Below are 16,340 nucleotides of genomic sequence, written 5' to 3' on the forward strand. Positions count from 1 at the left end.
ACCGTGAGGGGAGAGTAGCGGTTGCTTTGTCTACAGAGAGCGGGAGTACAGACGGTAGTCGGTATGCACGTTGTCTGGTTGTGGACTGACAAAGCAACTTACTTTCCACTTGCCGTGGCACAAACACAGAAATCCCGAATGGGATAGCACAAACTAAACAGGCAGCAACTTAAAACACACACTCCTCAGAGTGTGTGTTTTAAGAGCTCATAAACACACAACTCTAATACTATCTCTGCCCAGACAACCTCTTACTTGTGTCGCTCTCTGGAGCGAACCGATGTGTGTGGCAAAGTCCGTCAGTGAAATCCAGCAGCGGGTCCTCCGGTGCGTGGTGCTGGCGGAGCCGTCCTTGTTTCCCAGGAATGACGGCGACCCCTGGTGACGCAGCCTACCACCTCCCCATTCCGGACACATACCAAGTGTCCTCAACGGTCCACTCACGGAGCACGACCGCTCCGCCATCCAGGGATATGTTGCAGTCTGCCCTGAAACAAAGGGATCAGTGCTACAACCAGACTCCCTCCACACTGCAAAGTGCAGGGTACCGGTCTCACCACCACCACCACGATGAGTTTGGCTATGAGGGGATGATGGAAGATCCGGATGGCCTGCCGCCGCCAACTTACGGTTTGAGGACCCGTCAAATCGAGTCTCTCACCCGTGATGTAGAGCAATTCGACCCGAGAAATCACGAGTCAAACATCGATGATTATCTCAGGGAGATTGAGCGGTGCCTGGTTGATCTTCCATATGCCTCTCCACGCGAGAAGCTCAAGCTGGTGTGGAAAACCACGGCAAGAGAAGTCCATGTTTTCATGGAAACTCTGCCAGCGGAGACCAGAGACTGGTACCCAGCCCTCTGCAGAGCCTTGCGGGAGGAATACTCGCTGTACACAGACGAAGCCTCCACCACTCTCAGTGCCCTTACTATCACCCAGAGGAAGCACGAGCCTCCGCGTGAGTATTACAGGCGTCTGAGAGCCGCCTACTTCCAAGGGCGCAATGCCCCTGGCCTGGAAGAGGAGCAAGCCTTCCGATCCCTCTTCCTCCACAATCTCCATGAAAGCATCCGGTACGATGTTACCATGCACTGCCGCACCGGTAACTACACGACGCAAGAAATCAGGAGATACTCTCAGATGGCATGGGAAACACGCATCCGCCCAACCAAAGGGCATGAGACGGAAGCCAGAGTCCTTGAGGTCTGAACTTCAGAAAACGACACCTTGATGCTGGAAGGCGACGAAGTGCCTCGCACCAAGGGCAATTTCAGAGCGGGGCCCCAAGGACACCGACCACCTCGCCAGCAAGGGGAAGCACAGAGCCAAAGAGGTGGCAGCCCAGCGCAGAACCAGGACCACTTTAAGCCACGAAGGCAGGACTCTGAGCAGAACACTAAGCACCTGAATCAGTCAGGTAAAGCCAGGAACTTCACTAGGAAGGAACGCCTTAAGGAGGACTTAAGGCGTTCCACCATGAGAGCCAAGTCCAGGCAGGAGTTGGTATTGTTTGGGCCAACCGCACGGTTGAAGAACCGAACCACTACCAGCTAGGCGCAAAGACAAGCCAGTACGCGGAGATTGCTGCAGTACTCATCGCCCTCCAACAAGCCACTCGCCTGGCTGTTGGACAGCTAGTGATCTGCTCCGATTCCAACTACGCTCGCCACAGCTTCATCTCACACTTTCCCACATGGAAGGAAAATGGCATGAGGAACGCCAGGAACAAGGAAGTCAAACACTCTGAACTCTTCCTGGCTTGCGACCGCCTTGTGATAGACCATGGGATGACTGTGTACTGGAAGAAAGTCAAAGGTCACTCCCAGATCTCGGGTCCCGATAAGGATGGCAACGACGAAGCCGACCGGTTAGCCAAGTTAGGCGCCGAGCAGGGGACACCCTGGGAGTTCAGTGAAGATTGGCTTCCGACGTCCCAAGTCAGCACGGTGAATGCCATCACCCGCCGACAGGCGCGAGAGAGACAAGAGGACCCTCAGACCTGCGCACAGACAGTGCATTTGGGTCGGAAACCTGGAGATGCCGACTTGGTTGCCATGCAGGAACGGGATCCTGCCATACAAGCTATCCGCCAGTTAATGGCAGATCCCACGGCACAGCAAACACCTCAACCATCGACTAATGAGTCCAAAGAGCTGAAGGCTCTTCGCCATGTCCAACCCCATCTCAGAATTGACAAGGGCCTGCTGGTCTACAGCCCTGATGGTCAGGGACCGGCTCGTTGGGTCGTCCCGACGGACCATAGGCGGGTGATACTGGCCCATGCCCACGACTCCCCTGTCGGGGGTCACCGGAGCTACAAGGCTACTCTTAAAACCCTGCAGCAGGTTGCCTACTGGCCATCCATGGCCCGTGACACGCAACTCTACGTCCAAGGATGTCTGGTTTGCTGTCAATTCCAACCTTCACGACCCTTGAACCGGGTCCCACCTCCAGATGGACTGGATTGGTCCAGTCCCCAAGTCTTCAAGAGGTAACAAATATCTCTTGACTGTGACCTGCTCATTCACGAAGTGGGTCGAGTGTCTTCCGGCGCCCAACGACACGGCTGTGACAACAGCAGTCCTGCTGCTAAACCACGTCTTCAGCCACTGGGGGCTGCCACTCTCCGTCGACTCAGACAGAGGCACTCACTTCACCTCAAGTGTCATGACAGCCATGTTCGAGATTCTGGGAGTGGAAGTCAACTTCCACATCCCATACCACCTCCAGTCATCAGGTCAAGTCGAGCGTGCCAATCGCACTATCATCAGCATGCTGAAGAAGTATGTTAGTGGTAGTGGCAAGGATTGGGACGTGAAACTCCCTCTGGTGTTGATGGCCATCCGGTTTACCCCGCACCGCTCTACGGGAGTGACACCTTTCGAAATGATGACTGGGAGGGAAATGACCTTGCCGTTACATCTTCTGTATTGCCCAGAGGATGTAAGTGTGGCAACGGCCTACACAGCACATCAGTACGTCACTGATCTGCGAGACCATCTTAGAGTCACGTTTGCATGGGCCCAGGAGAACCTGGAAACCAGTGCCAGAGGAGCAAAGGCCTATTACGATAGGAAAACGTCCCATCGTGAGTACAGTGAAGGCGACAAAGTGCTCTATTTCAGGTTTGCCAACCCGGTAGGACAGTCCAAGAAGTTCCTACCCAGCTGGGCTGGCCCCTATGAGGTTGTGGGAAAGCTCTCTCCAGTAGCCTACCGGATCAGAGTTTCCAAACCGAGTCAGGCGCCAACCTACAAATGGGTCCATGCAAACCAGATCAAGCTCTTCCGTCCGTTTTCACTCCCGAGGGGAGAGGCCGTCTCCACACCCGAAAGGGGGGAGCAGTCCGCACCCCAAAGGGGGGAAGACGATGCATTGTAGCTCCGTAGGGACAGATGCATGCCTCCAACCTCCCCGCCGGCATGCACTAACATCTAATCTCTACTTCCCCTTCCTGACAAGTAATCAACACTTTGGTCTGTTCTAGGATGAAACTCCCTTGGATCCTTGGCATCTTCCTCAGCCTACGAGTTGCTGTGCCCACTGATGTGGTCAACCTTGGCCCTCCAACCGGTATCGTCCTGCAGGAGATACCGGGACTAATTACCCGGTGCAGCCGGTACACCCAAAGAATCTACATCCACCTGCCTCCATGCCTGATGGAGGGCAGATTAAGCGGAACCCAAACGCATGACACTGTTGAGCACGCCAAACAAACAACCATCCACGTGCTCGAACAGCTGCAGAAGTTCCTGGTCACAGAGAAGGACCTCAGTAGTGGGAAACGACCAAAGAGGTTCCTTGGAGGACTGTTCACCGCAGTCTCGGCCATTGGATCGCTGTTTTCAATTGGACTCTTGGCTGCCAACTCTGTCAGCATTAAAGCCCTTCAAAGGCACATGGGCGAACTCAGTGAGGAAATGCCAGAAATCCAACAGAGACTCCTCATCCAGCGTGAACAATTACAGGACTTGGGTAAAACCCTCCAGGGTACCATAGTAACTGTTAACCTTCATTCTGCCCTCATCAATAACACCTTGCATGCCTTAGGGACATTGTCAGAAGTAGTCAGGGATGATTTTATGTACGTACGCGTAGTGAGAGATCTAATGCAGGACCTCCTTAGGGAAATTAGCTCCTCAGTTAGCAGCCTGAGCGGTGGGCAAATACCGACCTACCTCGTTCCCATGAGCCTGGTCGAGCAAACCCTCAGATCCGCAACAACTACTGTGGTACAGTCATCACAAACTCACCTGGCATATAGTCTTGGTAGTGCAATCCCGGTTTATGTGAACCCACAGAACCTGGAGATAGGGTTCCTTCTCAACCTTCCTATCATAGAACGGCAGAATGTGTATAGGTTAAAGTCAGTGCTGAATGTTGGTTTTTGGCAAGACAACACTCATGTCCACCTCAAGACACCACCAACACTCGCATACCACGACGATGACCCCTCGCTCTACCTTAGTCCCAACCTTAACTTGTGCACCAAAACTAAGGACGTCCACTGGGTTTGTCCAGGCAATCCCTTCATTCGGGATGTTAGCAATTATCTCTGTGGCCTAAGAGCCGAGTCCTCTGAACAAAAGTGTCAGGGTAGACTGTCTGTTAAAGACGAAGGTATGGACACTAAGGTAGAACGAGCAGGTAATCGATGGCTCGTTCGATTACCTGCTAGCGAAGCCCTAACGGCCTACGATCGTCATGACACAACCACTAAATTGACCCTACCCAACCAGACGATGTTCTTGACAGTTCCTCAGGGAGCCACCATACACTTTGGTGACATTGTCCTCCATCATCTCAACCCTGACCAACACGACAAGGAGATTGAGATTATGGACGCATTCAGAGGTCACAACTTAACCATTGACGGCACCCTTCAGCAACAGCTCCTAGCTGAGGGAACCAAATTAGTGAAGTTTAGTCTCAAACCGTCTGGACTCACTACGGCTTACTTTAGCCACAGGTCGTCACCTTCACAGGAACATAATGTCAGTTGGGCCGCCTTTGGGCTCCTTCTTAATGGTTGGGTCATCACGGCAGTCATTGCGCACATCATGTTCAGATACATTCGCAGGTTGCAGGCCAGACTGGACACCCTCTTGGTGGTTCCAAGAGGGTGTTCACGCACCAGTCTGCATCTGCCCCTCGTACTAACACCAGTCCTCTCCAGGAGTAGGCCTGACAGCCTCTAACCCCCTCCTGCTTTTCTTCACCCCTACCTTGGGCTTTCCCCTAGTGCCAGTGGTGAACATTGAGCAGCAAAGGATTGTAAGCGTACCTGAATGTATTTTTCTTCCTGCTTTTGATGTGTAGCATAGTTTAGAGACATTCTGCCCAGACGAAACCTCAGTGCTTATCTGCCCAGACACTAAAACCTCTGCTTACTGAACTGTACAGACTCTGACTTTTCCTCAGGTATCATGGACTCTTTGTTTCAAGGATATGGACTATGTAACCCACTGGTCACACCTCCTACATGGATTAGTTGGCCCTTGAGTTGCTCTGAAGACTGTGGCCAGCACCCCACTCCTCAGACCAGCTCCGGAGAGCGACACAAGTAAGAGGTTGTCTGGGCAGAGATAGTATTAGAGTTGTGTGTTTATGAGCTTAGTGCTTGTATTGTTTTTGTGTGTTTAATGGACCGCCGAGTCCCGTTTGCTGCTGCACTCTGAGGAGTGTGTGTTTTAAGTTGCTGCCTGTTTAGTTTGTGTTCACCATGCTAAACTGTTTGTGTTATCCCATTCGGGATTTCTGTGTTTGTGCCATGGCAAGTGGAAAGTAAGTTGCTTTGTCAGTCCACAACCAGACAGTGTGCGTACCGACTACCGTCCGTACTCCCGCTCTCTGTAGACAAAGCAACCGCTACTCTCCCCTCACGGTCGCGGGACCGAGAGTCGATCTCCCTTCCTCTCTTTCCTTCTCTTACTAACACCCACACACATACACTTACACATCCACCTAACTACGCATGTTTTCCACACATCTGATAGTCAGATAACAGAGGGCCATAGCGCCATCTTGCCCCTTTGTTATCCGCCATCAGACACGTGAGTGCAGAAACGCCACCGACCACTGGTCGGCGTTGTCTGCTATTGTTAACTGGAACTCTGTGGCGTCTTCCGCCGGTTGTTCTCACGTGATGCGACTTCTCCCGGAAGCCGCGCCATCTTGAGTCACTTGTATCGTCACGTGATCCACGTCGGCCATCTTGTGACTCACACGCACATACACACACACGCTTACACTTACTCTTACATCTTCTCACACACACTTCGGTTTACCTATTTACCTTTACACAGCTGCTGTTTTATGTGTTTTTCGCTAGTATTAGTTGGTAGTATAGTATTTGTTGATTGAAAAAATTGTTGACTTTGTTAAGTTAATAAATACTATTTATAGCTTTAAAGAGAAGTTTCTTGTCATTATTGTGCATCTGTTATTGTGATAAATGGCTGATTGAGGGAGCCAGTGCTCGGACTTTCACCTTTACCATTCACTTAGAGGTGCTGATACACCAGGTATTAGCTCCCCTTAAGTGAATACTTTGTTTATGAGACTACCTTTACAGTTGGTTATTAGTCCCAGTCTCCGGGTGGTGCCCCGCATTATTAACTAAGTTAATAATTTTTAATTTCATAATTCATAATTATCTCTGATAATTATAAATTATAGCTAATAACCAAACACACTCCTTTCAAGCCCAACACAGTGATGCAGAAGTTTTTGTTTGGATCGGTTTCTCAGGTTAGAGCTTGATGTATGACTTTGTCATTGTCTCATAATTCTCACTGTATTGTACTGCACTGCCTGTTTGAACCTTAAAATATGTACTTTCCTTCTGTGCAGAATGGAGCACGAAAAGGTGAAACAAAAAAACAGGCACCTGGAGCAGGAGGCTGACAAGAAAAGAAAAGGTGTGCACAGTAGCTGGCATACTTGTGCAAACATTTTATATTTCATTTCATTTCAAGAAAAGTATTATTGAAATGACAATTTAATGTTCTCTTGCCAGACGTCAGTGAAGCTGAAGAAGGCAGCCACAGGAGAGGATCCTTGCCTCCACCTCTGCAGGCTCCTCAACATTCACAAAACCCACAAGGTTTATGTTGTATAGGAGGAAGAAGAGGACAGAGGAGAACAGGGAGGTCCTCTCCAAAGCTCAGGGAATCACACAGCGGAAGCCTGGGGACTCCTGCGACATCTGTGGTGAACCCAGACACCTCGACACCGGGCACACGTTCTATAGGGGACAGTTTTTTCTGTTCTCTGGAGGAGGAAGGACGTCACAGCAGTGGCTGCAGGAGATCAGGGCAGCGGAATATATCAATCAATCAATTTTTATTTATATAGCGCCATATCACAACAAAAATCATCTCAAGGCACTTTTCACATAGAGCAGGTCAAGACCATACTCTTTAATATACAGAGAAATATATAAGGAAATATTGTTGGTATTTTACACTTTTTCCGCCTGCAAATCAAACGAAAATGGCGTTCAGCTGCATGTGTAGATCTGTTTGGGTTTTTATTATTATTATTATTATTATTATTATTATTATAAACTCAGTTCTGTTTGTGCAGTAAAATAAACAGATTATTATCATTAACGCTGTCACATTACACAGAAGTAATTATGATGACATTTTAATGGATTTGTTTATATTCTGAAGGTGTGTTTAACAATTATTTTGGTCCCAATAAGATAAAGGCAACATTAATAATAAATGTTTTCTGACTGATTGCAGAATGGATTTCACTCCGGTTTTTCAAACCCAGCCTTCGTCGTCTGAACTCGCCCTCCAGCCTTCATCTGATGCGTCAAGGCTGGCCGAAGCCTCCCACAGGTAAGGGTCAGCTGCGGCGTATCGGGTGAAGATCCCTGAGAGGATGAGGGAGGAGGCGAAGGCTCGGAGGAGGCTCCAAGTGCTGGCAGCTGGTGCTCAGTGAGAATGTGCTCCGGTTTGGCCAGTACCGGGGTCAAACGTTTAAACGGCTGTTAAGCAACGATGTGGGCTACACCTGTCATCCTGGTGTCCCACCAGAAGGAGAGGGAAGGCGGGGACACGTCTCAGTCGCCCCTCACCACCAACATAGCAGCTGTACTTGTCTCCTACGCCCAGCTGTTCCCAGAGATGACGGCGGCCATCCAGCGGCGTAGGATGCACAAGGGCGCTCAGTCAGTGAGGGGTATGGATCAGACGCTGGTGGGGTTCGGTGCTCACGCCAGGGAGACGTACTGGTCCCTGTATGAGTCAACCAGCGGCGAGAGTTGAACTAAGTATTGCAAGCGATGGTGCAGGAGACAATGGGAGCTAACGGGGGTTTTTTTTGTTGTTCTTGTCATGTCTGTAGTTACCTGCAGTGACTGAGGAAGCAGAAGGTGAAGGCGTGGTCCCAGATGTACACGCTGTATGTGTATGTGCTGTACGGCCAGGACAACGAGGCGGCGGCAAAGCCATCAGCTGCTCCTCCGGCCTCCAGCAGACAGAACCACAGCCTCCATCGAGTAATTAATAACATCGATGTAATTCTCACTGTACTGCCTGAAATGTACTTTGCTTGTGTTTCATTCTTTCTGTGCAGGATGGAGCACAAAAAAGCAAGACGAAAAAACAGGCACCTGGAGCAGGAGGCTGAAAAGAAAGAACCCAGACACCTGGACACCCGGCACGCATTTTATGGAGGACAGTTTTTCTGTTCTCTGGAGTTGGGGCCTGGTGGAAGGACGCAACAGCAGTGGCTGCAGGAGGTCAGGGCAGCGAAAGACATCAAAATCCCCCCGACGACCCTGTGGAGGCTGAAGAAGCAACAGGACAGCGAGCAGCCTGAAGCCTCATAAACTTAGGGTCTGCCAAAGGTGTGGCCAGCCTGCACAGAAAGAGTTTGGATAAAGCCAGCACACTATCAACGATAAGAAAGAACACTTTTGTATCCTTTATGAAGGGAAGACTGTGGACCTGTGGCAGGTAGAGAGGAGGAGAGCGATGGAGCCAGAGGAGAACACAGAGAAATGTAAATAAGTCTTTTGTTCAACTTTGTCCTCTCAGAATGCTCTTTTGTTTCTTTTAATAAATGTTACGGAAATGCAAAAACATTAAAACTATTCACACTGGCAGTGATACAAATTTGCATCAGAAACACGACTTTGAGACGACTCATTCTGCTCAAGCAGCCAACCAAACTGCCTTCACCAGACTGACTGACATGTCGGCTCCACGGGAAGAAATCCACAGTTTATAAATACATGATGATGAATATGATACATGAATCAATATTGATTCATTGGCTTTATTTCTTGCCCACCGTAGTTAAAAACACATCCAGCAGAATATTTATCTCACGTCAACATCCCACGTTGGCCTTCACAATAAACAGCTGTGTGTGTAGATTACACTTTGATTGGTTGATGCTTTTACTCGCTGTGTGAAAACTGCTTTTTCACCTCATAATATTCACGTTCTGTGTGAATAAAAAGCCTGATGTGTAAAGGCCTTTAGCATCAACATCTGCAACCTGAGAGTTAGTGAGAGAGCAGTGAGTAACGTTATTAAAAATATACACCGTATAATGTTAATATAACTCTCAACAACTGCACTCAATCATTTCTACAGAGAACAACAGTTGGTAGTTGGTGAGTTTTCCTAGCTGTTGTTTTGTGCTAACGTTAGCTAGAATTGCTGTTGTTTTGTGCTAACGTTAGCTAGAATTGCTGTTGTTTTGTGCTAACGTTAGCTAAATTCAGCCTTTGAAACCCAGTAACATGAAAAGTTGATGTAAAATCCATTAAAGAGATGTTAAACTGTTAGTAACGGTTCAGATACACCAAGTGTGATTAATTGTCAACATATCCTGAAATGTTGTGTTTCTGATCATATCTGATGGCTAACAGCGAGCGTGCAGCACGGTTAATATTGATGCCATCATAAATTTTAAGATGAGATTTCGTGGTTATATTGTGTGTGTACAGTATGACCTAATGTTCCTTTAACTTAACCATTAATATTGTTGCCATTTTAAACTTTTTTCACCTACAAATTAAATGAAAACACCGTTCAGCTGCGTGTGTAGATCTGTTTGGGTTTATTAAAGTATTTAAAGCATTATTTGATGGTTAAACCAGGTAATAGGCTCAAATCATGTTTAATGACATCGGCTGACTGGGAAAATCATTCAGGCCAGTTGTAGTGTGAAATATAGTCCCAGTCAGGCTTTTTAAGTGGAGGTCTGAGAGTTCCCACTAGGAACATTTTATTTACAAAGACTTGATTTCCTGCATTCTGGTGGATTTTAGTTCATGTGAATAACAAACTAATGAGCAAACAACTGCTTAGTACAATGAACTGTTATGAAGCTCAAATAACACCAAAAGGTGCATATCATTAAGGAGGAAAAAAACTAGAGCACAGCACCTTCAGACGAAAACATGAATGAATCTCTACATTGTTGGAAAGCAGGACTTGGCAACCTGGGGATTCGAACCCTCAACCTTTAGTATCCCCAGAAAAGGCGACTCACTGACTGCACCACTGGGGAGACGTAATACATCTCTTACTCTCATTTGACTTGTATGAGTGGGGACGTTTACATGCACACTAATATTCCACTATACAGGTCATGTAAACAGCATTTTCTGTTTGGATATTTCGAATTAGGCCTTATTCCAAATAAAGCATTTTCTGATAAAGACATGTGGGATATGCTGCTATTATTCTGGTTTTAGGAGCATTATTTGGACATGAATGCAGCTCATTCGGCCCTCTCGCCTGTTTACTCCTGCGCAGGTAAAATAAGCTGCTGGAGCAGGAAGGCAGACAGAGGAGAGGACTGAGGGACGAGTGGAGAGATGTTCAGAGTGAGTCTTCTCCACGCGGAGACGGACGAGTTTAGTTATTATCCTGACTGATGCACCAAAAACACTCAGCAGTGTAGTGAACATCATGGGACAACCGAGGTACTGGATGTGTCTGTAACTGTACATTTATTATATCAGTCATATCAATATCACTTGTGAAACAAACTGAATATTTTGTGCATGTAAACGTCGTCACTGGTGTTTCGTGACTGTGTTCAGACACCACAGTACCTGCTTTCAGTGTAGATGTTCACCTGAACGTTGTCTGACAGACAAAATGAGTGTTGCTGGTTCTGATCTGCATGACTTTAACGTGAGAGGCGCTCCGTTAAGTACTTAACTAATGTTACCAGTTATTTTAAGATCTTAAATTGTAACATCAGATAAAAAGATTCATAAAAACATACTCCCCATGTCTTACGACTTTTGAAAGATTTAAGACATTTTTATACCAATTAAGGCCTTATTTTTAAATTAACGAATTCAGTACCTTTTAAGACATGTCATACATTGAAAGCTTCCATAAAACAAAGCTTTAGACACTAGCTGAGCTGATAACATTAGTTAAACAGTTGGCACACACACCACTGTAGGTCAGTGTCAGGTTTAATATACAGTATATTGTGTAATCATATATTGTAGGTCAATGCAATGATTTTGCAACCAAATGATGAAGGTTTACTCACTTTGAGTAGTTAGCTGCCGTTTTACCATCATGTCGGCCCACAGTAATAATGGTAGTAAATCTGATATGATGCTTATTTTGATTTGAGACATTTGAGTGGCTGAAATATTCATGTGCAGATTATATGGGACATCAAATCCAAACACTTCCTTTCTTCTCCAATTTTCACTTTTTTTAAACAATGTGTAGCCCTCACATACAAGAAAAAAGGAAACAGTCTATTTAGAGGTACGTTTTTAAAGAGGTTTTTGATGAAGAGGACTCTGTTCAGCCCCTGATGGTTAACAGTCCAGGCAGTGGCTGATGGAGAAGAGAGGGGGGGTCACAAGTGAGAAGATGGAAGAATGGAAGTCTGTAATGTCCAGAACACAGAAACTCAGCCATGAAAAGAGCAAAATTACCCCCCAAAAGCCCAGCAAGCTCTGGAGGAGTGTCAGCAGCAGGAGGAGAAAGAGTCCAACGGCAGCTCAGAGTGACTTTCCATTACAGGACACAGAGGAAGCAAAAACAAGACAAAAGAGACGGACGTGATTTACTTGTTTGTCTGCTTGGTGTGTAGATGGTGTGATGTGTGTGTTGTTTTTGTACTTGGTGTTGAATTAACATTTCGAAACTTTTCAAAAATCTCAAGCCTCATTTAGCAGCATTGATTTATTTGATAAAGGGACAAATTAACCTAAAAACAGGATCGTTGGTAGTGTGAGTGGAACGTGGACCAGCATGTAGATGTTAATTTTTTAGAATTAAAAAAAAAAGTATTTAGCTATTAAAGGAGAAACAAAAGCAATTTCATTAGGTTTATCATTTAGGATCTTCTGCAGATAATATTAAAAAAAAGTTCAGTCCACTGGTCATTCTCTATTTTCCTGGAGAGGAAAAACAGTCCAACCTGTTTGTTGTCTCCCAAAACCTTTTATTCTCCATCACCTGCTGTCTGCAGCCAATCAGGGATGGTCTCTGCAATTAGAGCCACTTTGACTCAGGTGGCATCAATCTCCCTCATTTGGAGCTAAATGGTTCTCAGCTGTACTTTGACAACAATATTAATCAGATTTAACCTCTGAAGAGGCAAAGTCACAGCATACATATTGTTATTGAAGTCAATAAACAAGTGAACATTAGTTTCTTTGGAACTGACCTACATTACAGCAGGAAAAATGACCGACAAAGACATTTTAAATAATTTTAAACACAAGTGAACAAACATTTCTCAAACATTACAAGTTCAGGGCTCATAAATGTTGATCAGATGAGTGAGAGGAATGTGACACACCAACACTGACCCAAACACATTACACACTGGAAACGGAGAAAGTAGACAAACAGGGGTTTATATATTTGATGAAGATGATGAAACATTTCAGATAATAAATGGACTGCCACCTCTTGGCCAATCAATCCCTGTTTCCACACGTTTGTCTGCCTTAATGGGCCTTTGGAACTTAAACATATGTATGTATATATATTAATACAGGCACTAACACTACTCAACAACTCTGTGCTCTGAGCTGAGAGAGGAAACACTTTTCATAAGTACGGTCAGTTGGGGTTTCGGCAAATCTCCCTTATCTTCAAGCCCAATGTTGAACCAGGTAAAGTTAAAGATAACATGACGACCGTCTCTGGACTCATCGTCCTCTACCTGCAGGAGTCTGGTGAGCAGAGTCGGGTTAAATCAGGGAGATTCAGTTCAGCTGGAAGGGCTTCTATATGGAGGTGGTGGCTGGTGGCAATCACGTAGTCATGTAGTCATGTAGTCAGGGAGTTGACTTCGACACTCCAGACTTCGGTATCAGAGATTTCCGATGTCTGGTATCGTGAGACTGAGCTGGTGGCAGTCAGTCACTTAACCTCTCTCCTCTGGCTTCCACCATGTTGTGTTTAGTTTCATTTATCTCTTAGTTATGTAGGCTACAATAAATCTATTTTTCAGTTACACGTTATGTGTGGTCTCCCCTCCGTTGTCCAGCCTTGAGCCGGGTTGTGACAATGACGTTTTACTCGCCGACTACGCTCACAACAAAACCTTCACAAGTAAAAATTTAATAAGTACTTTATCAAACTACCTGTTTAAAAAGCAATATGTAGAAATGTGATATTTTCAACTGCTTTGCCTGCAGTGTCTCATCCACCACTGGTGTGTTTTACACAACCACAGTGATCTGGTCAGGCTGATAGCGGACCAGTAAAGGGTATTGATAAGTGTAGTAGTATCAATTAGGTAGGGGCTGCTAACCGAGCTGCTGCTAACGTTTACTTAGCTTGTTTCTCTGGTAACTTAAGATCCAAACATCCAATGACTAAAATCCTTCATCTAGTTAAAAGATTTAGTCAAAAACAACCAAAATCTAAAGTTCATCGTAAAAATGTGGTTTTAAAACTGAAGTCAATTTATGACACCATCATGTAGGACAACCACAACGCTGACACATGCATCTTGTGTGTGTATACTCTTTGGTAGAAGAGGTATGACACCATTGACAGGCGGTACTTAGGAGTTGGTCCTTTCTCAAATCAACAAACACGCTGACAACAATAAGAAATAGCACAAACTTTCCACATCCTCCATTTTTGGGATAAAAAATGGCAGAATTTCTAGGAGAAAATAATCATGTACACACAGTTTGTATTATAGTAATGTGACGGTTGCTATTAATATGAGGAAACTTAGTTAATGGAGGAGAGACGGAAGATATGATAAAAGGATACTGATCGTATATTACCTTTCAAAATGTAAATAAAAAATTAGATTTAGAATAGCAAATAGCAAAACTTACCTAGACAGACCAGAGTATCACAGCCAAGGAAACTATAAAAGTAGGAAGAGTCGTTACGTCACTGTAGGTCATGAACGTGTGTTGATGTCACACTTGAAGACTCTCTGCGCCGTTAGCGTGGTGGTGAACGGGCAGATCACTCCTTCATCTCTCTGTTTCACAGGTTATCAGTCAGGGTGACGGAGGCACCGATGTTTTAATGCGTTTGTTATTTAGCTAATGTTTCATGTGTTCAAGTTACATTTCATGTGTATGTTAATTCAATAATTAATTTGCATGCATGTTACATTAGTGTTAAACTAGATTTATAACAGACCGGAGCTTCTTATGCATAGTCTATGTGAATGAGATTAGTAACAGACTAACGTTAGCTAAACTGTGATAATGGCATAACTAAATTAACAAGATCATTTAATGGTGTATTTTTGATATAATTCACATGAGCTGATAGATTCAAATGATTTCTGTTTATAATAAATGTTAATAACTGCTAAAATGTTTGTGTTTGGTTTTTATTATTTTGTACATTTGAGCACTGGGCTTATTTTCACCTTTGAACCCTTCAACTGTGTCAACAGCAGCAGCAGAGTAATACATGTAGTGTTTCATTGACTTGTATTGCAGTTTAATATCATGTTTACACGTGAGAAATTGTGTAATGCAATATAAATAATCCGAAATAATAAAACTTGCAAAGTGCAGTTTGTCTTTGTCTACCATCATTTAGGCTAGTTTATTCCTAGTATGGGTAATAGGCCTATGTCATAAAGTTCAGTATTAATGTTAACTGAAAGCTTAAACAACTCCCACTCACTTTCTTCTTGATCACTAACCTCCATCAGACCTGCTCCTTCAGCCTGTCAGTCTCCTCCATCTTCCTCCTCTTCCTCTCCTCGCCTGTTTTTAGTAACACGTTATTCTATTAAACTCAGATTTTACAAGAACTCAAGGCTTACTGAGTGATCAACCAGTTTAAATTTGTATTTGTGTGAACTGGCAAAATCTTCTCACCTGACTGGCCTTCAGAAATGTCTTATTTCCATCTACATGTTGAGGAAATGAGGGATATAAAGTAGCGTTATGATCAACACAATTAGACCTTTTCACTGACATGAGCTGATTATAAACAATCTATCCCTTCTGATATGATTGCTTTGAAATACTTAAGAGGCATATAAAAGCAAAGTATGTAAAGAGCTGTCAATGACATTATTTATATCTCTTTCACTCGTTCACACTTTGGCTGGCTGGTTCGTCAACTAGTTAGTACAGTGGAAACCGCTTATAGTGATCACGTCCGTCTGGGTCAAATTAATAAATATAAGCAGATGATTATTATAACCAATTTTTTTCTTTGTTTCTCATGCAGATAACCATCTAATTGACATTTGTATATTTATTACACAAATAAAAAAGTAATGAAATGACCAGCTTTGCTATTTACTGTAGCTATTATGTAGCTATAAACACACCCACACCCCACACCTCCACACCCCTGATAATGGAGCCACAGCTGCTAATCACAATATCATATGTGTATCATGGGAGTAAAATAAAAAAATAAAAATAGTTACCATATTTTTATTTTTCCCCCCATGTTTTCATGTATGAAAAGACCCAAGATGAACACTGTAAGTGGATTATTGCTTACTATAAGCAAATTATTTAAACAGCATTTGTATAGGAATGATTCTGTCCCGAGCTTTTTAATCCATATAAGCGGTTGATCACTGTAACTGTGATTATATGAGCTGTTTCCACTGTATAATGTTAGTGTCAAATAGCCTATCCTCTTGTCTTTTCCTCACTTAAACCGTAAGTTAGCGAACATTAAGCAAGTAACAAAGGAGTAACAACTTGATAGCTCGCTGTATTGACCGTCGTTTGCAACAAATTCATATTGGAGCTATGTATCCTCACTCTGTAACTACTTACTATTTCACTCTGTATATTATGCTTATCTTGGTAAAGTTTTAGCAAAGATTCTTAGCATGCTTTTATTTTTAAAAAGATAAACT

General features: G+C 44.6%; 1 protein-coding gene across 8 annotated transcripts; it reads left to right on the plus strand.

Moving 5' to 3' along the window:
* Positions 1–1,711: 1,711 nt before the first annotated feature.
* On the plus strand, positions 1,712–16,306 carry LOC137170586 (protein NYNRIN-like). Of its 8 annotated transcripts, none has more exons than XM_067574104.1 (4): positions 2,495–6,922; positions 7,021–8,514; positions 8,592–9,020; positions 10,790–16,306. In XM_067574104.1, the coding sequence occupies exon 1, from the start codon at positions 3,491–3,493 to the stop codon at positions 5,198–5,200; it is 1,710 nt and encodes a 569-aa protein (XP_067430205.1). In that variant the 5' UTR covers positions 2,495–3,490; the 3' UTR covers positions 5,201–6,922; positions 7,021–8,514; positions 8,592–9,020; positions 10,790–16,306. The 8 variants fall into 8 exon arrangements, with proteins under 8 accessions (XP_067430214.1, XP_067430222.1, XP_067430205.1 ...); XM_067574088.1 differs by having other exon boundaries at positions 7,021–7,407; positions 7,754–9,020; XM_067574096.1 differs by having other exon boundaries at positions 7,021–7,214; positions 7,754–9,020.
* The last annotated feature ends 34 nt before the right edge of the window (positions 16,307–16,340 follow it).

The sequence above is a fragment of the Thunnus thynnus genome, chromosome 2 (genome assembly GCF_963924715.1).
Source record: "Thunnus thynnus chromosome 2, fThuThy2.1, whole genome shotgun sequence".
Lineage (NCBI taxonomy): Eukaryota > Metazoa > Chordata > Actinopteri > Scombriformes > Scombridae > Thunnus > Thunnus thynnus.